General features: G+C 37.3%; 1 protein-coding gene across 7 annotated transcripts in view; it reads left to right on the top strand.

The window, feature by feature from the left end:
* JPH1 (junctophilin 1) overlaps nt 1-27,137 on the top strand; it is an 82,715-nt gene that overhangs the window by 33,737 nt on the left and 21,841 nt on the right. For 4 of the 7 annotated variants that reach the window (XM_062489729.1, XM_062489712.1, XM_062489702.1 and 1 more), the window contains exon 3: nt 20,934-21,052. In XM_062489729.1, the coding sequence (XP_062345713.1) occupies nt 20,934-21,052 (119 nt within the window). Of the gene's footprint in view, nt 1-1,980; nt 3,166-12,600; nt 12,673-20,933; nt 21,053-27,137 lie in introns of those variants that run through there. The other 3 variants (XR_009933050.1, XM_062489739.1, XM_062489753.1) reach the window with 3 other exon arrangements.

Raw genomic sequence — 27,137 nt, 5'->3', positions numbered from 1 at the left:
ATGTAAGCAAGATAGTTCTAATTTTGTTGTATATAAATCTGTGTGCTCATTAAAACAATCTTTGTGTAGCTGCCAAGAACTTTTAGGTAGATTTATTAAAGGAAGCTTATTTTGGTGTGTAGAGTTGATTATTTTCCTTTCAGTATTTTAGTCTGTAAGCTGCTGAGTAAATATGTGGAAAATCTAGTAAATCTCTGAATAATGTCTCAATTAAGCAATATGTTGTTTTTTTATCTAAGGTGATGGAAACAGGATAGTTGTCATAAAATTTCACAGAGCAGTTTTATTTTCTTGCAGTGAGAATTGGTAGATATGGGTTAAATGCAGAGACATGCCTGCACTGTGGTGAGAGTAAGCCAGGTGATCTGTTGCAGAGTCACCAGAGGTAAAAACAGATTAGTATGGTCTTTATGGGGTCCTATGCATGTACACAACAGATTTGTGTCAAGAGAAAGGGCAGAATGGGCATGTGGGCCATTAGAATATTGCCTTGAAGCCAGATGTGTCTTCCCTTATCACCAGCGCCAGGTTTTTCAGGAAGTGGGAAAGCTTTATGTTATGGCAAGCTTTGGAGCCATAACTAGGACACTGGTATACAGAATGATAAACATGGATCTTAGATTAACCTCTTTGAATTTAAGTTAGTGCTTTTAAAAGCACGTTTGTCTAAACTTACTTGTGTATTGTTCATTACAGTCAGTCTTTCCTTTTCTTCTTAGGTGTCAAGCTCATAAAAATGTAACCATATTGTGTCCTTCATTGCTGGACAGCATGTGAACAACTCTTGTGTTTCTGATTTTACTCATGTTCCAATTTCTGGTGGGGTTGTTTTTTTTGGTTTTTTGGGGGGTTTTTTTGTTTGTTTTTTTTTGTTTGTTTGTTTTGTTTGTTTGTTTTTTGGTGTTTTTTTTTTGTTTTTTTGTTTGTTTGTTTTGGGGTTTTTTTTGTTTTTTTTTTTTTGTTTTGGGGGGTTTTTTTGGTGCAAACTTTCTCCTCTACTTTTCATCTGCATCACTTGTGCCTGTTTTTAAGTTGTGTGTCACAATCAATAAAGCAGCAAGATTATATCTTGTTGCAAATGAAATTTTACCTTTATTACTGGGTTTTATGTCCAAACAAGGACCTGAAAAACAGAGAAGTATTTGAATATATAATATGTAAAATGGTTCTTAACTATCTTACATGAAGATGCAGGTTGAATCCTGGTTTCTCTCTTAGTGGTCTTTTTGGGTTCTCTGTAGGAAAGAGTGTTTTTCATGTCTCAAAATATTGTGCTGCCATAGGCAAACTTCTGTTAGATGTTCCTGACCTATATTTGCAGTGAGGGATGTTTTCCTAAAGAATGTCAAAAATCATCTCTCAGTAGATCAGTCTCTTAAAGGATATGGTGAGAGTTATAGTATAAACATAAATGCACTACCTGTGGAGGCAAACTAGGAACTAGATTGCTATTTCAAGTAGGCAGAGTGTCTGTGCACACTGTGAGTCTAGAGGAGAGTGTCTTGAATTACTTAGTTGCTTAGATCTTTTAAAAGTATTTACTGCTTGACTCCCAAAGTATTAATCCTTTTGGCCAAAACACAGTTCACTAAGTAGCTTGAGAGAAAGTGTGCCATGGAAGTGAGGAATGCCATATTTCCTTCCAGCTGCAAAGGATGAGAAGTTACTGAGAAAACATATTGTACAGTTGCCTGAGCCAACACAGCCATTACAGGGTTCTTGGAGTTACTGTTTTGCTTTGCCTGATGTTATTTAGTAGTATCATATTTTGCTTGGTGAATCTGCTCGTTTTGGTTTCACAAGCTACCTCATTCCTTAATTTCCCCCCCACCTAATCTGTATAATAGTACAAACTGACCACCTGCAAAATAATATAACCCATGAGATACAAATCTTTCATGCATTTCACAATCACACAGATAAACCAGAGAAGGACTTCATTGTCATGTACTGATCCTTTTTTTTTTTTTTTTTTTGTAGTTGTTGACAGAGAGGTACAAACAAATCCAGCATTTGGAGCGAAAACTGGTGAAAGAGAATCAGCTGCTTCATGTTTTGTTGTTGTATATTCCCGGATAGTGTTTCCTACAAAACCAGAAATAATTATTCTCTGAGCAGGAGCTGAATGACCCACGACTCAATAGCTCCCAGAGCTGAGTATTCTTTATACCAAGCCCTTTTATTTGCTTAACCTTCTCACTTCCTTATTTCTTTCCTGAAGCCTGTGGTTTCAAGTATGGTTTAGGCTGCGGTATCAGGAACCAGTACCAGCAATCGGCTGCAGATATGAGACACAGATTGATCCAAGTTGAGGAATGAGTGTCTGAGACTGGGGGAAGAGAAGGTGGTTCCTTTCAGCTGTGCTTTAAGATTTAAGCATACATGCAACTATAGCCTTGTTTTTACCTGATTTTTTTTTTTCCCCTGCACAGTCCCTTAAAGGGCTCTAGTGTGTTCCTTTGTTGTATGAGTGTAATCTGGAATTTGATGACCTGGAAAAAATGTATTCAGGCAAAATGCCAGCCAGAGAAGAGAATCCTCTGAACAGTAGGACTGTGCACATGGGACCTAGTATTTCTTTCTATATTATTTCCCTGTAATTCTTTCTATGGTATTTCCCTTTAAAGCAATAGCAGGGGGTGCTTTTAATGTTTCAGTTGCTATAGTTTCTGAAACCATGTGCATGCTTTTATAGTACAAGATTAGTTTAATAAAAGACAAAATTTAAAATCAAAACAAACTCATATTTGCCACATCAAAGGCCATAAGATAACTGTACATCATTCCACTCAAATTGTGAAAGTGAGTGCAAGTTGCCTTGTTTAATCTTGGTAAATTCTGTTTGCTTTCTGTAGCCAATATTCTGTTTATTTTGCCATTCATTAATTCAGATTATTATGGATATACTGGCAAGTAGTCTTTGTGGCTGTGATATGTAAAGATTATTTCTAACCTATTTCTTGGTGGTATTGAAATAGATTAGAGAATACAGCTACAATAGTAAACAAGTTCCTTATATTAATGTATTATCCATATAATTACATAATATGTATATAATATATATCAATTTAATATCTCCATTACCAATTTGATTATCGTAAGGATAAATGTGTTCACAAGGAGACAGTGTTCTCTCATTGCCACTCATGTAAGTAAAGATAGATAAGCTGTTGATGCTTGACAGAGAAGTCTGTTTTTGTAGGTTTAAATGTAGGTTTAAACAGCTTAAGCTAGAAATTTTGGTGTTTAAAAAAAGCAAACGCCAACACAGAAAATAAGTACCAGCACCCAAAAAGCCCCCCCAAACATATACAAAAACCTCTTTCCCTCTGGACCCTTGTCAACAATTGAATTTTTTCTTCTACCCTAAGTGTCAAGAATGCAGGGATTCTGTTTGGGTGGATGTAGCGCGATTCCAGAATTCAGAGTTAATTCTCCTTAATTCTTAATTATTTTCTTGCCTCCATAACTCACAAGGATAAATGCAAAAATGGCCCATATCGGTACCAAGGAATTTTCTAAGCTCTATTTATTTTTTTTTAATTGGTAAAATTTATCTAGGGGCTACATTTCTCTGATTTGCAGTTTTTATTTGCTTCACGTTGACTGTTTCTCTCTCAAACACTTTCTTTTCTGCTGTTTGTCCCATTGAGTAGCAGCTAGCTGCTTTCACAGTTTAATTGTTGCTGAGCATGTTTTGTTTCCTTACCAACCTGTTTGTCTTCTTGCCTTTTAACATTTCTGATCTCTGACACAAGACTGCCACTGTTAAGAGGCAATACCATTGTTCAGGGAACTTGCTTAAACAACATATGCTTTGTTCCTTTTAAGCGCTCTAAAGAAAAGTCGTCTGAAGGGTAACAGAGAGAAAAACTGTCAGATCTTTCATAAATATTTTTATCTGAGATGAGTGGTACTGCTTCTCTGTTCCATAGCCTTTCATCACAGCAAATTATGAGAGAGAAATGTGATTTTCTGCATACAAAAATAATTATAATAAAGGGAAGAAAAAAGTTTTAATTAAAAAAAAAGTGATTCGAAGTAGGTAAATCAACAGACAACACCAATGCATGGGTTGTTTTCCTTAGCTAAATTATTTCTTAGGTGTGTAAAATTCCCTATATATAAAATATTCTGGATGAACTGTGTATAGTTCATTCATGCACTTTCAGAATAACAGTGCCTTTTCCCAGTGTGTTTTGAAAGTGCTTGGTGCAGAGGAGGCAGTTGGCTTCATTATTTATTCAAACTAATTTACATTTGTTTCATTTTACAATTAAAAAAAACCTTATTCTGAAATCATTTTCAGATGTAGGAAAGAAGACCGCTGAAGAGAATAGGATAGCATTAGTACTGATTATTAGGCTTTATGCCCTGTTAATTGACCCAAATAACATACCTTTTTACTTCAGTTTAATTCAAGGACAGATGGATATCAAATACCTCTTTTAAAAAAATTAAAAAGTAAGGGTATTTAAGTTTCTGGATTCCAAAGTTCAATTTGTCAAAGTTTCTAAAGCTTGTGTTAGATGTAGTTCATACCATTAATTCAGATATTTTGTAGGAGGAAAAGTAATTAGCCAGAGGTGGACTCTTATTTGCTTAATTATCCCATCTCCAACAGGACTAAATTCAGCTCTGACATATGCTGGCAAAAATCTCATTCACACAGCAGCAACACTGCAGTTCATCATGCTCCAGTCTCACCAGATGGCACTTCTTCAGGTGTGCGTCGCTGTAGGCACATACACACCTCAGGTTAGACAATGGGAGCTGTTCAGTTTGTTTTTAATAGCAGCATATTTTCTGGACCTACACCCAGCCTAGACCTTTTATACTGACATGTAGAAAAGCAAAGTACAAGACGTGTAAAGCTTCCAAGTAGAAGGATGGCATAGAAGGAGTTTTATTTCCCTCTCACTGTGAGAGAATGTGGTAGATATTGAAAATACTTGTTATCAACCCAATCGTTCCCAAAACCTTCCAGAACATAAAGAATTATGACTCTGCCCTGATCTACTATTCCCTGGTTCACATGCCCCCAGCTAGATAATCATAAACTTTAAATTCAGTCCACCTTTCAATTAACATATACTTCCTGCACAAGATTAAAAAGTCAACAATTCTTCTGCTAGGGAAACTGCACGTTCTGATGTTCTGTTTGTCTGCCCTTATCTTCTGTAATTCACAGAACATGAGGTTGATGACTGAAGCTGTCTTCTGCAGCCACTCATGGACTAGTCAAACCTTAAGCAAGCTCCAGCATTTCAATTGCAAGCAATTACTGTCCATTAAGTACACCACTGAGAGGACTAATACCCAACTACCAGAGCAAAATGTCACAGAATAATAAAGAGTTAGCAACATACTGATGCTTTTACACCCTGCTGAGGTATAAAAATTTCACTATGACAGCACCACTAATGCTCCCAACATGGGCATCAATAGCCATAGTTACTGCAGCATGGGTCTCATCACTGATCCCAGTTACAGGGAGATGGATCTGCTTAATCTGGTCCATCGCTGAATTTGAGATAGAAGCTAGCCCAAATAAAAACTGTAGTACCAGGTGCACTTTATAGCTATACAGTGTTCCTGGAAGAGGTGTGGTTCTCTGGTCTTTGCCCTCCCCGCTGAGCAGGAAACTGTTCCCCTGTGCTGAGTCTTCTACCCAATCCCACCTTATTTGGCATTTTATGAGTGTCTTGTTGGTGTTTCTCAGGACTGATTGAAAGTGGGCAATTCAGCTGTCAACTGCTGTTTCGCTTTTTTCAGGCACTGTCTTTTGAGAATTGGCTTGCACCAGTGAGAGACAATAGTCTTACCCTGTCATCCTCTGAGGGTTTAACAATGAGGAATGTGGATGTAGAAGAATTGGGTCTCATGACACATCATTGAGTGTGGAGATTCAGGAGACAGAGGCATACATGGAAGGTTAACATCAGAGAAGTCATGTCAACCTTTTACTTATGCAGGGTTATCTTCCATATTAATGGGTGACTGCTAGATTCAGTAAAAACATTGTGGTAAGCACGAGCCAAAGAGATGAGATTTGTAGAGTGAGGCAATAAAAAAGACCTTGAATATTTTTAGAGTAACTCCAGTGCAGCCTCCTTAGTGGTGTTAGAGGCATTCTGACAGGCAGAAGCATCTAAGGACAGGGACCCCAAATAACTTGACCTTTCTATGTGGAAACTGTACTTCAGCTTTGCCACAGCTCTTTGGCTGACTGCTAAGTCTTGCAGGCAAGAAATCATCATTTCATATAGGGTGGGAAGACACCTTGTTCAGGTGACCAGCAGAGAGCTCAGTTTTAGTGAAACAAAAGGATCCAGAATCAGCCAAGTAGCTTTGCAAGAAGAAATGGATACATTGAATATCCTGACCATTTATCATATAATGGTGTAGCTTCAGGTACTCTGGAGGAAATGGGACCTTTTTAGATTATGGAGACTTGGTAGTGTAGACTAAGTAAAAGAACTGGGATCTCTTGCCCTGGGCAGTGGGGGAGCAATACACATGCTCCCTAACATAGACTGTATAATTACAGTAAGAATCATCCCAGCATTGCAAACTAAGTCTTACTACAAATGTTTCTGGGTTGCTGCTGTGGGATTCAGACTTCCTTGTTGTTTCACACTATTCTTGCTTCTTACAGATTTAATAAAAATGCAGGTAACTCTCTTCAGCCACCACTAGAAAATACAGTCTCTCAGGCACCATCTTGCCCTCAAAACTAATTGTCAGGATCTCAGATGGCTAGGTCTTTAAATGCCATTTTTCCTGACTAGGCTGTTCAGTTTCCATTTTTCATGCCAGAGACAGTTTTATTTCTTTTCCTTCTCCGAAGACTTATTTTTTTGTCTGTAAAGTCTTTTTCAAACAAAATTGACCCTCTTGTTTCATATAAGATCTTTAGATGAGTGTACTGCTTTCTTGGCAGTGGAATCTGTGTATTTTCTGAAGGTAGATAAGAAAGGCAATTTCTTTCCTCTCAAAAAAAAAATCCAAAGCTCTCCCCATGCTGTCTCACTTGTTGGCTACTAATACTTAATTTTATCATATCATGTTTAAAGCATAGGATCAATGCATTGTTTCTGGCATTTTTAGAGATAGTGCAGATATCTGATATTACCAATAAAGGATGCTGCATCTGGAACTTTTCCATGATGCTCTCACTTTCTATGAAAGGTATTATGTGTTTAAAATAAAGAACTCACTTCTGTTTTTTTCCAGTCAGCTAGGTGATAAGAGAGAAATACCATACAGTGGTACATCATACAATGTGACCTATATGCTTTCTGTCCAGATACTATGGAGTTGAGCAGTACTGCCATTTGAATTGTTATTTAGATCTATTAAACATGAATCAAAGATACTGGTTCTCTCTGCAGCGAGGGCTTTCCTAACCAACTTGGAGAGGTTGAGTTTCTATACATATGAACTCTGGTCTAAGTACACAAAGATCCTACACCTGAAAGCTTTCTTCATATATCTGCCCATTCCCATGATGACCCTTCAAAAAGAGGTCATTTGCATCTTATTTTCTCAGTATTTGAATATTCAAAACAGTGCTTTGCTATTAGACAGGTCAATCGTTAAAGCAAAAGTAGTTTGCAAGATTTTGTTGCTTGGCTCACTTGCATAAGAGGTAGAAAAAGAAACTGGCAAAACCAAATTTCAACCCTTTCTGAAGGTTCTCTTCATAACTGCTGGCAAACTAACCCATTGCAGTAGTTCAGCAAGTCTTCCAAACACTGGAGTTTGTAGCAAAATTTTGTTCATTTCAAGAGGGCTTCCACTGCACATCTGTCTCACAGAGAGTGAAAATATTATTTCATAAGATTACAGAGTAAGTCTCTACCTGTTATGAAATTATTTCACCTTTCCAATGAGAAATCATATTCCAGGTGCATCCAGTTGCTGCTGGAGCATGCCCCTGCCAGAGCAGCAAGACTGCCGTTTGGGACAGACCCTTGCATTTTGTTAAATAGTGTCAGCTAAGCATAATATGAGGTCATATTCCATGTTCAGCAGACATGGACTGCATCCATAGATCTAGCTGGAATTCTGTCATTTGCTGAGAGATTTTTATTACTGCTATTATTTTGCTGATTACATAAAATGGGTTAATCGTTGGATTACTTTGCAATGATCATATTGAATTATGAAATTCTTCAGGAAAGCATGTGTTCATTTTCCCTGCCCTTCCAGTGGCTCTTCAAGTATGTCCTCCATTCCTCCTTTAAGCCCCCAGTAATGCAGGCTTCAGCAGAAGAATTGAGGCATGACTGAAGCCTTCCCAGTAGATGACCTTCATATTTCTTCATGGGGTTCATAAAATAAGATACATATTCTGATGGAGGTGGATCAGTACAGACTCTAGGAAGGACCATCTTGGTATACAACCTGACAAAATGGGTTGTTGTTTGGGTGATTTAGCCCAAGGAAAACAGGGGCACATGAAAATTTTGAAGCATCTTTCTAGTACCCAAAAGGTTACCTGCAGGAAAGGTGGGAAGGAACTCTTCTATGAATGAGTACAGTGGTAAGACAGAGGGTTTCAAATGGAAGATCTGTGTAGGGTATTTTTAGGGTGGATTTTGGTTATGTATTAAAAAGAAATTCTTTGTTGTGAGGGTGGTCAGATGATGGAACAGGTGGCTCAGAGAAGTTACGGATGCCCTATCTCTGGAAATGTCCAAGGCCAGGCTGGATGGGGCTTTGAGCAACCTCCTCTGGTGGAAGGTGACCCTGGCCATGTCAGGGTGTTGAAGCTGGATGATGTTTAAGGTCTCTTCCAACAAAAAACTACACTGTGATTCTGTGATCCTAGTATAATTCATCCAGCCCACAGGGTTATTGCAGGACACTTGTTTCCCAGGATTTATCAGCCCTTCCCTGCCAAGATGCATGCCCTTGACATGGTGAGGTTCCTTTAATGTCTTTAAGAAAAGTAGCAGGTGCAAATATTTTCCTGTCACTCCCTGGTGTTCAGACCCTTGCAGTTACCACTGGCTGTCAGCAACATGAATTGCTGTAGTAGCAGCACTTACTCCTGTAGTGTTATTTATTGAAGACACCACGAGTGCAGGACTTAGATGGGTATGTATTTAGTCATGCCTAGCACATCTGGCAAACGCTGCTGTGTGAATGCAGCACCATTATTCAATGCAGATAGAGCAGATCTGGTGTTTCTGACAAGCGTTGGTAGCCCTGCTATGCAAAAAGGAGAAACATGTGGCCCTTCTCTGATACTCTTAAAAGCTCAAATACCTGCAGGTTAGGAAGGTAACTTTACTAGAAGACTCATTTTTGAGGCACAGGAATTGCTTGCCAATCCTGATCTCAAGCATCAGATCTCAAGATTGGGCCTCAGCTTTTTAGTGGGAGGGGGAGTGTGTGTATTGCCTAACAGAAGACTCTTGTCTTACTAGCTGTTCCAGTGTCACAGTTGTGTCAGTAAAACCCATCAACCTTTAGATGGTCTTGGAAAGTCTGATAAATCTGTGTTAGCGTGAAGAGAGGGCAAGGAGACATTAGGACTGATTATTTTGGGATTTGCTTTATTTTTCATGGCATACAACAGTATTTATACTAAAATTCTGCTATTAGTGACTTAGAAAAGGAGGTGCTTGCTTTTTAGAGGAGACTAGGAGAGAATGTCAGGGCTACAGACAAGGCCTGTGGTAAGAAGAAAAAAATAAAAAGGAACAAATAGACCATGACCAGCTCTGTTCAGAGTGTCTAAAACAGTAGACTTCCAAGAGTCTGCAGTAAGTTGTTGTTCTCATGAATGGCTACTGTTAAATATGTAATACAACAAATCCTCAACTTTACTGTGCAGATCTGCATGACTTCAGCTGAACAAAGAGGTCAAGGACTGCTCTAAGCAGGAACAAATAAGCTGCCATGAACTTTGTCTCAGCAGTCTCTGGATGCCACAAAAGCCTTTTGGGTATCTAGGCAAGATCATCCACCCTGTGTGAATCAGAACAACATTCCTGGGTTTTCAGTTTTTCTGGTAGCTGATAGGACGTGGTGGTTGTTTATTCAAAGATTATATTGGCAGCATTGTAGATAACTACAGAGGGTAAACATATGCATAGGTGTTTATTGGAGGGGGTATGTATATGAGAGAAGATTATTTTAAAGCTGTTAACTGCATTTGTCATAAACTCAGGTTTTGCATTTCCTTCATGCTGGAGGTAGCAAAACTTCTGAAATAGTTGTCAGCTGCCCTATGTCTGAAATGATCCGGTGTTATTTTTGATCTGTAGTGCTCTTAAATTAAGAGGAATTACATGTTTATAGATGGAAGGATCATTAAAGGCTTTCCTCTGCTTGTTTAACCTGTTTGGTTTCTTGATGTTTAATATATGATATGAATAGCCTGATTCATATCTGTCAGTCTGGAGAAAAGGCAAATTACTTACAACCATCCCTACACTTGAGTACTTCTCTTTCATGGAGATCTTGGGCCCTTTTTAATTTAGCTGCTCAATTGTAATATAAGAGTGTTTTCTGTTATTCACATATTCCTGTGAATTTCTTAACAGTTACCTTTAAATAACTGAAAAAGAAAGAACTTATTCCAGAGTGGTTTGCTAGACATTTTTCTATCAATGCTTTTTTTCTGGACATCTGGCTCTTAATCAGAGAACAGAAATGAACCATGCAAGGAAAGATAAGCCCGATTTAGTTTTGGCTCTTAGACTGCTAAGGACACAAAAAGTAAATTTAAACACAGTAAATGCCTTTAAAAGGTTGAGAATACTGCACTAGATTTTAATGCCCAAAGATTTTTAAAGGCTGTTGAAAAAACTCCATAACATTGCCACAGATTATTTGAATTCATGGTGATATGTTTGTCATTTAAATACCTTTATTACACCACGTTTAGTTTTTTTAAAGTACATAAATGCCACTATTACATCTCAAAAAAATATTTTTTGTGTCACTGTGTTCTAGGCAGTATTTTCATTTTGTATTATTTTGTAGACAGTCTAGCGCATTGCACAAAGCTCTTCTGTGTTTATTCTATGGTTGGTGTATCCTTTCTGTTCTCATTTGTTAAAAAGATTTTAATTTCAATTCATTATTTTGAGATAATGTAAGCAAATATGTGTGCTACAACTTCTGTAATAGAGAAAACAAAATAAGCACCAAGACACTAAGCATGTATTAAAACTGTAATGCAGTAAGTACTGACTGCCAAAGTCACTTAGAAATCTAAGCATGAAGTGTGCTCGTAGAAATACTCATGATAGGGGATTTCATCTTGCACTTTTTGAAGCCAGTAAAACCTACAGAATTTTAACTAATTTTTCACATTTTCCTTCTCGCTTCTGGGCCTGTAGTTTTGATGCAACAAGTGTGTTGTGGGTTACATCTATTTTGATGTTCAGAGAGGTCAGATGTTGGTCATATATCACATATATTTCTCTCCAAAAGCTTTGGTATTATTTGCTAAAATAACACTGTGGACTTCTTTTTCCTTGACATTTTAAAAAAATGTTTAAAAAAGCACATCAGCTTTGCATAAGGGAGAGACTGAGGAATACAGACATTGTCATGGATGACATCTGACATAGTTTTTCTGAATAAGTTCACTGATTAATAGAGGTTCCAAATGTTTTCTATCTAGGACTATTCTAAAAAAACTAAGTAATGGCATTTGATACTCCAATTTCTGATATTTCTAAAAGTAATTTAAAGTGCTAAAAATCAGTAGAACACTGAAAAAGATAATGTTTTGAATGGAAAAAACAGTCCATTTTCATACCAAAAAAAATCCTAATCTCTACTAGTGAGATTTTTGTATTTTTCATCTAGCTCTATCCTTGGAACAATGTTACTGCTTTCTTAAAAGTGTAGAATAGCTTTCAGATATTAGTGTTGGTGATAGCAGTAATCATATCTACCATTTTATTTTTTTTTATTTGTCCCAGATGAACAGTTTTGGTTTTTTTTAATCTGTGTTTGGGGGAGGTGCAATGCACTAAACATACCTTACAAATTATCTAAGCAAATGATCACAGTGGACCATGCATTCCTGTTTCCTTGAGTAGGATTGCCTTCACTGTCCAGAATCATTATTTCATTAAGTTCTTATTTTCATGAACCTTGTATGCTATGATGAAGGGAGGAAAAACATATTTATCTCCTTTTTGTTTTTCTTCATTTAACTATATCATCAGGAGCAGCTGAAGCTCAAGTGTATATCTTTTCTCATGCTTCCAGCTAGATTCAGAAGCTCTCTTCAGCCAAACAATATAATTTGCTTAGTGATTGGAAACAACAAATTGTTTGCAGCTATTCCCTTATCCCTTTCAAAAAAAAGTCCCTTCCTGTCTGCAGGAATTAATATTATGGGGTCAGGGAACTGGAAGAAAATACTGCTCACTAAGGAGGCTTGGTAATAAATAGAATAGACTATAACTTGTCCTATAAAGTAGGATAGAGAAATATACATTGAGATTTATGTGACGTGAAAAATTCTGTCAGTGACTCACCATTAGCAATAATTGGGGGGGGGGAGCCCCCAATGAGTTTAGCATACAAAAGTGTATTTTGTCCAAAGTATAAATTTTCCCACAGGAAGACGTGCATTCTGCATCAAGTGATGGTGCTCATGAAATGAAGACTGTGCCATCTTTAACATATAGCGAGGTGGGTGTCAATCTTTTCTCACAGGTAACAAGCAGTAAGACAAGAGGAAACAACCTCAAGCTGTCACAGGAGGGGTTTAGATTGGATATTAGGAAAAATTCCTTCACCTAAAGGTTTCCAGCCATTGGACCAGGCTGTTCAGGGAGGCAGTTGAGTCACCATCCCTGGTGGTATTTAAAAGACTTGTGGATGTGTGGCACTCAAAGATGTGGTTTAGTGGCAGACTTGGAAGTCCTTGGTTAATGGTTGGTGTTGGTGATCTTAAATGTCATTTCCAGCCTGAGTGATTCTGTGATTCCTGTGCCAGTGCTATAGCCAGGTAAATCAATATGAAATCAAAACTCATTCATTTAAATTACTGACAGAGTGGTAGTTAAAACTAACTACCATCACATGAGGATCCAGCTCCTTTATACAGGGGCAGAGTATCTGGTGTGCATACAAATAATGCTAGGCTAGTGGGACACCTAAAGTCTCCATATGTCATAAGTGCCCTTATATGTCCCATACATATGCCATGTAAAGCAGCCTCTCTAATTACGCTAACAACAATTCAAGAAGACTTTGTAAATTCAGGCATATGCATGTGAGTCTTTTTCCAAACATGTGAGCAAGAGTGAGGGCCTGAAAGTCAGACTAGGGAGATTGAACTAATTTGTCTAAATTGTTGAAAGTGGATTTTCAGAAATAGATTCTTTTGAGGATGCTGTCTTTCATACACATAACATCTTTCTGAACTGTTCTGTGTATGTGACTGGTATTACAGAAATGAGTACCTTGGCAGTGCTGAGTTGCTGTGCTATTCTTGGTTTATTAATATGGACCTTAGAGGTCTAAAGGAGAATACAAACGTTCTAAATCTTGGCATAAGAAGGCAGCTAATTCCTCAACAAGTACATAGGTTGGTGTTTGCCATATTTATAGGCACAGCAGGGCACATTCATGCTGACCACTGCAGGAGTCTGACATTTGTACAGTTCAGAGATCCAAACTGAAAAAAGTTCCTTATTTTAATGGAGTAAGATGGGTGTCTTCAATGAGATGATGAGAGCCCTTATGTCAGCTGTCTGAAATACCTAATGTAAACAGTCCCAAAATCAACTAATCTCACTTCCTGTAAACAAAAAACTATGTAGTCCTTTTCTCAGAAAATGGATTAAAGAGCACTTTTATTACAGTGCCTAATGTCATTGCAAAGACTTAGAAATAGCCATAGTTTTCTCTCTAAAATACACTTACAAGATTTTAAGGTTGACTGTGCCCAAGTTCAGCGTCTAATTGTTGAAGTAGTTATTTCTTTATCTGAAACACTTCTCTTCCCCATTATGTCTTCCCCATATTCCACTCTCAGATACCTGTGTGTATACATTGATAAGTGGCTTCTCAGTGTTTTTTTTCAATAATGAGTAGATGGAAGGCTCAAGAAGTGTAAGTCAAAAAGCTTGTATTTTTATTCTGTGGTCCTAACATTACTATTCAGTTATTCTGTGGTGCTGACATTACTTTTTCCTTCTTGGGATGTGGATGAACTGGGCATTGTTCCCTTAGTGGTTTTATGGATGCAGATTATGTAGTACAGCAGAAACAAATTCCTTAGTTTATACTTGATTTTTGTCTCTAAATGTATCAAGTGCACATTTACCCTTCCTTCTGCAGCAGTGTGTGGGAGTAGCCAGTAAGGTGTCATCTGCCTTTGTGCTGCTTTCCATGACCATCTCCAATACTGGCTAGGTTTTTTGTTTCCCAGTGTTTTGTTTTGGTACACTTAAACGCAGTGAGGTTTGGAGTTGCTTTGACTGAACTTCATGTTGCAGTAAATTGTCCTTGGGGTTTTTCAGAATTCAGATGTTGTGTAACTTGCCAGCTCTACCACAGTATGTTTTAGCTTGTATTGAGACATTCTAAAAGTGAAATATTAACTCTGGAACAAAAAAACTAAATCTTAAGGCAAAATGCACATGTCAACTGTTTTCTTTGTTGTCTTCTGCATTAAGCTTTGAAATGTGTCACAGTTATCTTTTAATCCATTTTTATGTACTTTATTAATTCCATGTAATTTGTGCTATTGTTTAAATACATTGCCATAGGGTACAAAATCAGAAACCTTAAAAAAATAGTCAAGTATGTTAAATCAAGGCAAACAAGATAAGGTACAGGACCCATAATCTTTACATGTGTATGAAGTGTTTGGCAAAATACTTTGTTAAGAGTATGGTGTCTGGCACAATATACTATTAGCCTATAAACCTCTGTGGAAGTAGACCCAATTTATTTATGCTGTTATTTATGCCTAAAACTGACATCTGGTTTACCAGTCACTAGCCCCAGGTTACGTTTTCAAGTACTGAAACTAGGTTGGCTGTTTGCCAAGTGTAAGGAATTTCCTCAGTTTTTCGGGCATTATTAACTAAAGGTTAGCATGTTTTTTTAAGCTCCTCTAATATGAATAAGGACTGAAAAATATGAGAAATTAATTTAGGCTGGGAAGAAGGAGTTTTCAGAAGCAAAATCCATTAGGTAAGATGATACAGATTAATGTGCCAGCAGTGTTTGTATAACAGACTTGCTCATGCTTTACTACATCTGACATCACTGGTAGCACCAAGGTAGTCCAGTCACTGAGTGAGTTCAGTTCATGAAGAAGGAGTGGCTGGTTGAGATTAAAATTTAGTTAAGCACAAAGCAGATTGATGAAGTTTAGCTGAGGGCATATGTCTCATTTTGTTAATTCAATCTGGAGTTCAGAATTCTTTTAAGTTTCTTACTGACATGAAGCTCTTGTATTGCATTATTTATTCGTCAGTCGTTTTCCTCTTTCTGTTTCTCTCAGAGACCTCCCATTTCTTGCTGGTATTCAATATCTACCCTCCCTTCTAAGCTATTACAGCAATGAGTTGCTGAGAGTTATGAAGGCAAGAGATCTTAGGTAGCTTTACACAGTCATGCAAGTATGTATTTCTAATTCTACCATAGCAGAATATTGGTTTTCACCTATGATTATCACTGAAAGAAGCTGAGAAGGATGACTAGCACACTTGAAAAATGCCAGTCTCTCACTTGCAGCATTAAAAAATGCATAGATGTTCTAAAAATATTAAGCATTCATTACAGATGTATAAAATCAGGAAAATATAGAAATAAAATGGGGGCAAGGAAAAAAATTTGTCTACCGAAGAACGTCCCTTAAAGTCTTTCTCTACAGCTCATTTTACCTGGAAATGCTGTGGATCTCTGTACCAACTGTACCAGAACTTGGTTTTGCAGATTGCAGAGTATTTCTCTGACAGACAGAAGCAAAATGTGAAAATGTTGGAAAGTTTTATACTTGGAAAAAAACTTCAACACAACACTCTCTGCTTCCTAGAACAATCACTGCATTTTAGAGTTTAAGAAGGTAGGATTCCTTTTTGAGAATACCAGTTTCAAGAAGGATGGTAATGGTAACATTGTATACACAACGTGTAATGTTAAACAGATAACCCTGATAATGGCTGTCACTAATAAAAAATATTTCTTGAGAACTTCATGTAGGTTTGGCCAGTACTGATATTTTTGTTCTTACAATACTGAAATCTGTTAGCTTAACATTGTAAATATTATTAGTTTAGGATAATGTGATTGTAGCATAATTCTGTGTCATGTATTTGGTAAATGGAAAGCAAAATTATTTTTATAATTTTAAGAAATAGAAATCAAGCTCCTGAAAAGCTTTATGCTGGATTCACTGTGTTTAATAAAATCTGAAAAATTAAACAATGTAAACATATGCTGCTTACATTTTTAGTTGACTCTGAATGAGGCAGCAGTGCAAGTGTGTTGAAGGGTACCATGGAAATACAAAATAATCTGGAAGGTAATGGACAGGTCTAAATGGGTTTTAAATTTAGATAAACATTACATAATGCATTCCAGGCACATGGAATTATATTTAAGCATTGTTGCTGCAGAAGGGGAGATAATATTATTTAAGCTCTTCAAGCCTCAGCACTCCTCCGTCAAGTTATTTTTCATACATAAATAAGTAGAAATCTGACCATAGTATTGCTGAAAGAGGAGCTGCTTGTGAGAAGCCTCTGGCTCTGTGTTTATAATTTTTGAGTGTAGTTAATATGTGTTGCTGTTTACCTACCCAGTGAAACACAGAAAATAAAGGTATCAGTAGTGATACCAGTTGTCCCACAGTCTAGAAGACTTAGGCTGCTCTAAAAATCTAAAACTGGTATGCAGTTTCTCCAGTTTTCAGTGAGGCACTGGTCCCCCAACCCTCACTCACTGATCACAGAGACTGGTATCTGCCAGGGATCTACAGGGACTCCACATGCTGCCATGTGGTACCAGGACTCCACATGAGCTATAGCTATTAATTCCTTTTCAGTGTGAGTACAGTTTGATTCCTGCCATAGATACAACTTAATTTGAAGCCCCTGACTTCACTGAATTTACCACCTCTGTGCATTCATTAGTGAAGTGATAGATTGTTCCTCTTTATATGAATTGACTTTGGTAAATAATTTTTATATTTATTTGAAACCTTTCAAGCATGTGTTTGACACATCATGTGGCATATTAAAGATAGTCCTGGTACTTTCCAGGAGAAATACACATAAAACCGCACAGTAATTCAAAAGTAACAAGTGTGTATTAGGTGTTACAGTTGCTGAGAAATAATTCTTACAAAAAACTGACTATTCACTTAAAAATAATCATCGAAGATACTTTGCTATGGATTAGAACCTGAATGCAGCATTGCAAAGCGGGTTACTTATCTTTCTGTACTGTTTTGCAATCTGTGGCTTGCTGCCTTCTTTCCTGCATAATTCCTATTTTGCTGCTGAAACATGAGATAATCCTTCCTGGAAAAAACCTACCGCAGTCTTTTTCTTGGCTGGGGAAAGGAAAGGAGACCTTTTTATCAAGTTTTGCTTTCAAGAGTTCTCATAAAGATCTCTTGTCATAGCAAAGGACATAGAACTCCCTGGAGAAAAAAACAGCTCTCAGGTAAATGGTGCTCATTCAGATGTGGGTAATTTTGACGTGATTTATCATAGACTTAAATTTCTATTAATAATTGCTGATACCAAACAAAACTTGGAGACCTTGCAGAGACAAATTTACCCAAAATGAAAGGTAAAGAAAGCTTTCCAAAACTGTGAAGCACAAATGGAGCAAATGGATTATATTTCTGCTTGGATAGTTCTCCTTTACAAATGCTGTCATTCAAAACTAAAATATTTCTCCATAGTTTCTGATAATACTAGTCTGATAGTGTGTGGGTCAGTTCAAGGCAGAATAAAACAAGTACAGACAAATGTAGTATCATGTAGCAGTAAAATCTGGAAAACATACAGGCAGATCAAATGTGGAAGTCAGAGTAAAAAAATCCCAGGAAAATAAATAGCAACAGAAACTTACTTGAGTCTGACACTTAGGATTAAGCATGCAAGAAGTTAAAAAATTATCTAAGTGTGCAGTTGCAAATGGAGATGATAAAATACATGTTGCTGAAGTTCACCAGTAGAGCATGCAAATGCCAAGGTGATAAATAGCAAATGATTGCACATAGCAAGGAGCCTGCGTTCCCAGGCAGGGCACAGAGCTGCTGTTCTGTGCAGAAGGACCAGCTCTGCCACTTTCTCCCATTCTTGTCACTTTTGTCACTGCTCATCAGCGGTGAACAGGCTGTCAGGAAGGTGTCAGCACAGGCATGTGCACACACTTCAGTCTGGCTGTGGAAGGCCTGCTCAGGAGCATACACATGTTCTTGTGCCTTGCCCTCCCGTGCTGGTTAGTTCCTCTTCCTGCCTTGTCTCTCAGCGCTGGGGCTCTGCTCCTGTGTGTCACTGCTAGGACATGCTTTGGCAGTGCTTGCTCCTGTTCTGGTCTGCTGGAACTCCACTGGGAGTAAAAACGGGGCAGAATAGCAGGAAGTGTGAGATGTAAAAAGAGGTGTGAGATAAGGCAGCCAAGGAAAGCTGTGCTCATTTACCTTCTGTTCCTTTGCTTCTTACGGGTGTGACCTGCTCTGCCCAGCTTCATGTGACAAAGTTACACTGGCTTCTTACTCCTGTCACCATTTAATTCCTTAACTAATTGATATTGTACTTTTCAACAGAAAACAGTCTGTTTTGCTTCTTCTATGTAATAATATAACAAATTCAGAGGCACCAATAAATAAATGTATTATTCTGGCAGTATGTTTTCCTGGTGCTGGTTATTTAGTATATTAGCTTTTAAAATGTCTGTCTTAGAAGTAGCAATAGTATTAGACTGTTTTTATATGGGAGTAGTCTGGTTGTTCTTTCATCACAAAAAGATGACCAGTGTCTAGTTTGTCTATCAGCAGACCACATTATTGTCTCACCAAACAGTGTCCCAGTGCTAGGATTGCTTCATTAAGTTTATGCCACATAGACATAATTATGCAGGAGCTAAGAATAGCTCATCTAATTGAAAACAATGATTACAGACAAAGAACGGGTTTGATTACTGTTACTAAGCAAGCACATACCAAACACCCATTCATGAACTGCACAGAACACATATGGGATTATACTCTGTGTTTGTTTTTATTAACAGTTTCTTTCCCCATCCTGAGTACAAAGTAAAAGGTGTTACAGCTCATTTGCTCATTATCTTTTTTCTAACAGACCTAGAGGGGCCTGCAAGAAGGCAGCATAAGCTAATATTTATCCAGTAAATTATGACAAGCTAAGCTTTGAAAGAACATTCAACATTTATCCCCACACACATTTTAGGGAGGATGTAACTTAAATAAATCTTCTCCAGGCACCACAGATGAACTGTCTATGTGTGGGGTTTTTTTTTTTTTTTTGGTTTTTTTTTTTTTTTTTTTTTTTTTATGTCTGTGTTTATACTAGTACCCTACGGGATTAAACATCCTTTTAGAAATGCAAAGTCTGCCATACTGTTAATCTCTTGATGCTCATTCTGGTTAATGATAACATTTAATTCATCTTTTGTCTAAAACACATAGAACCCTTCTTTATGTCTTGAAAATAAAACTGAATTTTTATGGTGAAGTTGTTAGAAATTTTCATTTATTTAATTGCTATTCATTGCTATTACCAGGCACATGGGATAAAATTTGCTGCTATTGTTGTCCTGTTAACTAATTCTTTTCTTCTGTGTCAGTCTTCTAGAATGTTATGAGAAAAGTGATGAGATCATGAAATTGAATGTATTTGTTTTAGAAATGTTAGTAATATCTTTAGAGTCTCAAAATATTCTGCTGGTTTGCTGTGTTTAGCTTCCCCTCTGTTCTAATGAGCCATTTCATAGCTCTAGGCTATGTGCTAATGCTGTAGAGGCACAGAGAGATCACTGCCATCAGGAATTTTTAAACAGATGACTGTTGGGAAAATGAAGTGGTAAGGGAAGATGGGACAAGCAGTGATGCAAACCTGCAGTAACACAACTATCAGTTTGCAGTCTGGAATCAGAGGCCTTTACAGAAGCTGTTCTTGTGGGGTTTTGGGAAACAGCAAGAGGAAAAATGTGGAAACAGAGTGCAGATTACTTTACCAAAGTATTCCATACTGTTGTCTTGACTTCAGAAAAGTTGCCTTTTTAGATTTTTTTTTTTTATTTGAAATTCAGTGCGTAATAAGAATTTAGGACAGTTAAGGCCCCATTTCAAATGCCTATTGAAGTGTTAGACACGTTTTCCAGGCTATTCCTTACCAACATAATCTGGTTGTGGAAGATATTTCCTATTTTTTGGGGCCAATATACTTGAATTTTGCCCTTCAAAACTTTTTACATGGCACCCAACATTGACCCAGCATTAACTTTGGTTATGGTAAATGTGGTAAAGGTAGTAGCATTCCTCAGTCCCTTTGAACACCACGTGTCCTGAAATCCTGGAACCCTGTTCAGGAGTCAGAGTGATGGCCCAGTCTGACTTTCTGTACGCTTCTGTACGCATTCTGGTAACAAGTAATAAACCCTAATCCCATGTTTCTTGTCAGATACTATTTTTTCCTTCTATTTAGAAATTTTAATTCCAAGCTTGGACTGCAAATTGGGTTCCTGTAAGTAAATATGATCCAAGGATGAACTGGACTGAAGAGCTTTGGAGGAACAGTGATTTGATCCTGCTGGTTTGCAGTTCCTCACAACAATTTGTCCTAAGAGGGCTCTGTACAGCATAGTGTATGATAGCTGAGGTCCTTTGCTTTGCCACGCTTGATGCAACTGATAAAAGACTCCTCTGCATATAAACTCTTTTCTGCTTTGTACAGAACCGCACATGCAAGAGCTAAAGCTGATGCTGCGGATCAGGCTGCTCAGGCTGCTCGCCAGGAGTGTGATATTGCAAGAGCAGTTGCCAGAGAACTTTCACCAAATTTCTACCAACCAGGTAACTGTAGATTGGGGTTATATGTGGCAATTTGCTTTATTTCAGTGAAAAGATTTTGTGTTAAGGTAAAGTGTTGATTCCATTGCGAATGTTGTCTTTTATACAGAAATGAGTCGTGTATGTCACGAAGAGTGTACATTGCTCAAGGAGATTTTATTTCCCATTTTTAAGAATGTGGTGGCTATTACTTTAGGAGTAGTATGTAAACAACTGAGTAACAATTGTGTATGTAAACTGTAGGAAAACAATTGAGTATTGAAAAGTCAGTATCAAGCATATAACTTGGCCTCAGATTAATAGTTTGTTTAGGACTGTATCAGACTTCAGCAATCATAAATCAGCAGAAATTTGGATTAATTCTATAATGTGTTTATTAGTTGGAAGATTTATAGCTTTTTTACTGTCCAGTGGAATTCCTGACAGTCTTGGTTAGCTAAGGTCTAAATTTTGGAGAATGCTTTACCATTAGACATACATAACTTGTAAGGGAAACTTCCTCCTTATACCTGGGGTGCCCTGTAAAGCATTAGTCCCATATTCATGATGGCATTGAATTAGGTCTATCTTATTTACATCAGCATTGCAACCCATTTTTGTCTGCCATAGGGTTTGGAAAGTTGGTGTAGGAAGAAGAAAAGTTGGTTTTGCTTTGTTTTTCTGCTGTCTTTCCATGAGGTTCATATTTCTGTGTACTGCTCTTTAGCTTAAAATTGGATAGATAAAGTGGAACTTCATTTGCCAGATTAATGTCTTTTCATGTCTGCCCTTTGTTTCACCTGTCAAATTGAGTTGAGTCACATCTTGTTATTACTTTTCAAGGATCTGCCTGTACTTGCATGCTAATACAGATTATAGCTCTGACATTCATTTTCACTTACTGTCATTTTCTGCTCATCCTTGTTTCAGACACACACTTATCTTAAATATACCCATACAGTGAATGCAGGCTATAGTGACCCACAAAAGCAAAGAACATTCTGCAACATTTTCTTAAAACACGCCTATTTATTTCTCTTTTTAGTTCATGTGGCCACTATATATAACTTGTTAGTAAATCTGTACTGTCAGTTACCTTATAGAATATTTGTTTTTTTAATTTGGTCCTAAGTATTTGATTGGAGAGAGAGAGAGAGAAGAGAGAGAATTTGTTTTGGGGTTGTGGGGATTGGGGACATCTTTTTGTATTCACTTAGTGCCTAAGTCAAGGATTGGGTTGTTCACCTGATTGGAATTTTCATTCCCTTTACCAGTCTTGCAGACTTTCTTTGTACATATCCTGATGATATAAATTCATCTTTTTTGAACGTGGCAGTCCAGAACTGTTGGCAAAACTCAGCAGAGCTATTTCCTGTAATAAGACTTTGCTAGCTTTAAAACAGTATAAATATGTACTTTTCACTGTTGGGAATTAGCTCAGTACTACCTCTCCTGTGGATTTATATTATTGGCCCACACTTACTGCTATCATACTCAAGTCTTTTTCATTATTTCAATCTCCACCAATAGCTGAAGAAATCAGAGTTTACAGCAACAGGCCATCTTGCCATTCATAAGTTCAGAAGTGATAACCTTTGCTATGCAAAGAACTGAAGCATTTGGAAAGAAACTATTTGAAAGCTGCCAAACCCTTCAAATGAAGAAATTACTAGAGTACTCAAGTGAAAATGGCAACATCTGACAGTGTGAAATTTGACACCAAGAAATCACTCAGATCAAGAGTTTCTCAGGTGTCTTTTTACTCCCTGCCACAGGAATTGAAGTAGCATTGCTGACAAAGCAGCTGAGATATGGGGGAGAAGGTGTGGGATCTTATTTTCCTCTCACTTGAAACTTTTATTCTATTTACAGAAGAGGAGAGTTAGTATCCCTTCCCCAAGTGCAGCTGGATATGTGTGGAATGGCACAGCAAAGCATTTCTCAAAGTTTACTCTGTTCTCTGTGTAAAATCATCCCTCAGTTACCTAGCTCCTAGCAAAAGATAAATACCTTTTCTGGACTCTAAATTTTGAATTCTCTAATTGTTTCCAAGATAGTAAAATACAGCATATTTGTATACGTTTGGGAAAAAAAAAATCTATTCCCATTACGTAAGTAACTTTTAAATACCAAGATGTTAACTAAATCTCTGTTATCCCAAATAAACTGCAAACCACCAGGTTCACACATCATTATGATGATTTCAAGTGCTATTATATCTAAGATGTTTTCCAGGCTCAGTGTACGTGATACCTTTTTCAGACACACTTTTTCTGTGTGGTACCAGTTAACCCACTCACATGTATACATACCTGTTTGTTTAAGCATTTCCCAAGAGTCATGCCAAGAGTAACTGGACAGTGTTACTGTTAGCTTTTGTCATTTATGGTAATAAAATAGATAAATATTTCCAAGTATTGGCATTCATTCACACAAACAGAAGTAAGTATCTGCTTTTCGAATAGCATTTTTCATGTATTTGAATGAAAAAAAGGTAATTGTTATTGCTTCCTAATAGCGACTTCTTGGGTTTTCTTCTGTTGCTTGAGCTTTTTATTTCTACAGTATCTGTAAGTGCTACGAAAAGGTATCAGTAAGTGTTCTGTCTCATTCTCTTAAACTATAGTTAAGTGAAAATTTTCCATTGTACTGAATTGTCTTGAAAATAGGTTATGATGAGAAAGTGTAATTTTTCTCTTATTTCTTTAACTGCTTAGTATAGTAGGCAAGCATGCTGTCAGCAGTAAATATATATAGCATATCAACAAGCCTCTTGAGAGACAAAAAGATGTGAAATAGAAATACCTCTCTCTAAATAAGAGAAGCATTATTTTCTGTCTTAATGAGTGATCTCTGAATTACTTGTAGCCTAAAACCATTTCAGTGTTTGAAAACCTTTTGATAAAGCTCTTAAATTTCAGGTTCTTAAAAAGTAACTTTCAGGGCTGTATAGCCTCGTATTACACACAAATTATAATTACAGTGAATATTCATCATTCATTGTGCCATGGCAGTTCATACTTCCCAAATACGTTCTCTCATGTTTCACCTTTATGTTCATTAAGCCATTCGTCAGAAGCTGCCAAGAGGTTCTACCTTTGTAGTTTAAAAGGAGACTAAAAGGAGGACAAAGCAGTAGAAAGTAAAGTAGCATCCAGCAGGTAAGAATAATAATGAGGTACCATAGAAATCCTGATATTCAGGTCTTCCTGTGATTGATTGCCTCAGTATTTGCATATAAGGAAAGCCAAGTATGACTGAAAAGGTCAGAGCCATAGTGTGAGGACTTACAAGGTTGCAGAGACCTGTTTTCCCTGAGTTTGTTCACACTATTTTCAGGGAAGACCCTGCTTCTGCTTTTGCTGTAGCAGATATTTGGTTAGTGAGTAATAATTATGAGGACGTGTGTCTTTGCAGAGCTGTACACACAAGGCTCTACATTTTGTTGATTTAACAAATGTTATACTCTTTATAGAGACCATACTTTAGTGGCCTTTTCATCAACAAATAAAAGAAATTTTGAGAAATTCCAGCTCTGACCTGTTTGTTTCCTCCAGGCATCACTAAACTTGTGGATGTGTCAAAGGAGAGCACACCAGGACAGGAAACAAATGAAACCTGAGTCATAGCCTCATTCAAGGGAGTCATCCAGGGACAGTTTGCAATTTGTCTTAGCTTAGAGAAAAAAATAGGTGCTGTTTTGTGTCTCCTGCTAAAACCTAGAGAAGAACAAGTGACTGAGGGGAATACTGTATCAAAGGTGTAACAGAAAAGAAAGGTTTTTGACACTCAGTAAATAGCGGGAACATTGTTCTAGCCTTGCAGGAGATTAGTGGATGCTTTGACTGACACATTCATTCTAAATTCACAGACCATCTTTAAGATGTGCTCTTGTAAACACACTATCAGGAGGTGAAGTATGGACTTGAACAGACTGGACAGCTAAGCCATAATTGTCTGTATGCATATATATCCTGCAGCAAATGGATACTGCTCTAGCATTCAGTTTGAATGAATAACATTTGATTAAATGAAAGAAGGGTACAACTACTTTGCTGCAGGGTAAGAGCAGTCTGGGCACTTTACCATAGTGCAGTTAAGGTCTGGAAATTCAGATCTGAATTGTTTTCTGGCAGATTATTTGTCAGGGCAACCAGCTGCGAGATGAACGTACTTGGATCACCAAAACAATTCATCCAGCCTTTGACCTCCTAAATAAGGCAAGAGAGAAGTCAAGGAGTAGTATAAATTAAAGCTGTCCAAGTTAAGAGATGGACAGATTTTCTTTAGGTGAAATATATGAGCAAAGACTTTCTAATAATAATAAGAAGAATTTGGCAGGGTTTAGTAGTATTTTTTACTATAAGATTTGGTTACTGTTAAAGCTTCAATATTAACATGCTGAACATTACTAGTTTCAGAAATAAGCATTTTAAGTTTATTACAGGGTAATTTGTAATGGCCTCTAATGCCTTCAAGAGGAACTGTTGTTTCCATTCTCTTTTGACTAGTGGTAGATGTCTGTAGCTTAAGAAAAAAAAAAAAGCATCCTTCCCATCTTCCTCTTCCATGCCATCACCACCTCCTCGAGTTCTCAAAATGCAAACTCCATATGGACAGGAAAGAGAGATTTCTGGCTGATGCTAATTAACTGGAATGTCCTGGCTAAATGCATGTGGGCCAGACCAGATAGTTTTATTTTAAAAGCCAATTAAAATGAGCATTTTGCCTGATTAAAGTTACCAGCCATGCCATCAGTTTGTGCCTTAAAGCATACAGAAGCTCGCTCATTTTTCTTAGTCATACAAGAGCCTGTTCATTTTCTGAATTTATTCTACATATGACTTTATCATCCTCATAGATCTGTTGTTGGGTTTCTTGCTATGCCATTTTTTCTTTACAGTTTATTGCTTCTCTCCTCTTGTCTACAGAACTCTAGAGAAGTCAGAGCCTATAGATGTATCCTAATGCACTTCTGTTGTATCCAGTAATCAAAGAAAGAAGGTGCATTAAAAGAAAAGATGCTAGTTTTGAGCTTTATTCTTGTTCTCCCCTTTCTTTTTATAAGTTATGTCATACCAGTCTTCACAACATGACTTCTATATTTATCACCTCTCTCACCAAGCCCTAGGTACAGATGCCCCCATCCTTCCTCATTTTTCCTCTTGCCCAGTGTGAGGACCATCCAGCTTGCTGGGAGTCTGCATCCATCCTGCTGCACTTCCTAACACACCTGCTGGCTCATCCCACTGTTCAGTACTCCTACAATCATCTGGGACAGGAGAGCATGCTTGAGAGAAGGCAAAGCAAAGAGAGTTTGCAAAGGCGTAGCCTTAATTCTTCTGGATGCTTTTTCACTCTCTCCAAGATTCTTTTGAGTCACATAATCAAATTATTTTCTTAGGAAAAAAATATGCTTAATTAGTTTTGATAAAATTAACTTTTAAAACTAGTAACAGAGAACCAATTTCCTGTAGAGAGATAAAGCTGTTACAATCACTGTAATTTTCAGACTTGCATAAGTAGTGAGCTAGTTAATTTGCATCCAGATGAAATTCGTGGTTGCTTAGTAAAGGCTTCAGGGTCTGACTCTGAAACTAGTTAGAAGCCTGGACTAACTTCAGTGCTGTCTGCTGTGTTGCTATCTTGAAGTAACTTTTCAAATTCTAGCCTAGGTGTGCATGTCTAATCTGGCACTATGGGAGTGTTAATTACAGGTATAGTCTGAGAGAAGGAGGTCAGTGCTTCCTTTCTCCTGTTAAAAGTCATTCATTTACTCTGAAAAAGAACCATTCCTTCCAGTATACTCTTGGCCTGCTCTGGTGAATTTCTATATTGGTCTGTCATGGTGTCCAGCCAAGGACAAGATGAAGTAGGGTCTATCACATGGGAGCATTATCACAGTGTCAAAATTTCCATTATAAATCCTATTTATAACCACATCATAGATATTTGTTCCATGTTGAAATTCAGCTAACAAAGAACTGAGAACTTTACTTACAGTGCTAATTTTCAGTCGAGTATGGTGATCTATTTTGAAAGGATTTTATTATGTTAGTGGAGATTTAAATTATGTTTAAAAGGTTAGGTTTCTCCTGTTGCACTTTTA

The sequence above is a fragment of the Cinclus cinclus genome, chromosome 1, assembly GCF_963662255.1.
Source record: "Cinclus cinclus chromosome 1, bCinCin1.1, whole genome shotgun sequence".
Lineage (NCBI taxonomy): Eukaryota > Metazoa > Chordata > Aves > Passeriformes > Cinclidae > Cinclus > Cinclus cinclus.
This window is presented reverse-complemented; position numbering and strand designations above follow the sequence as displayed.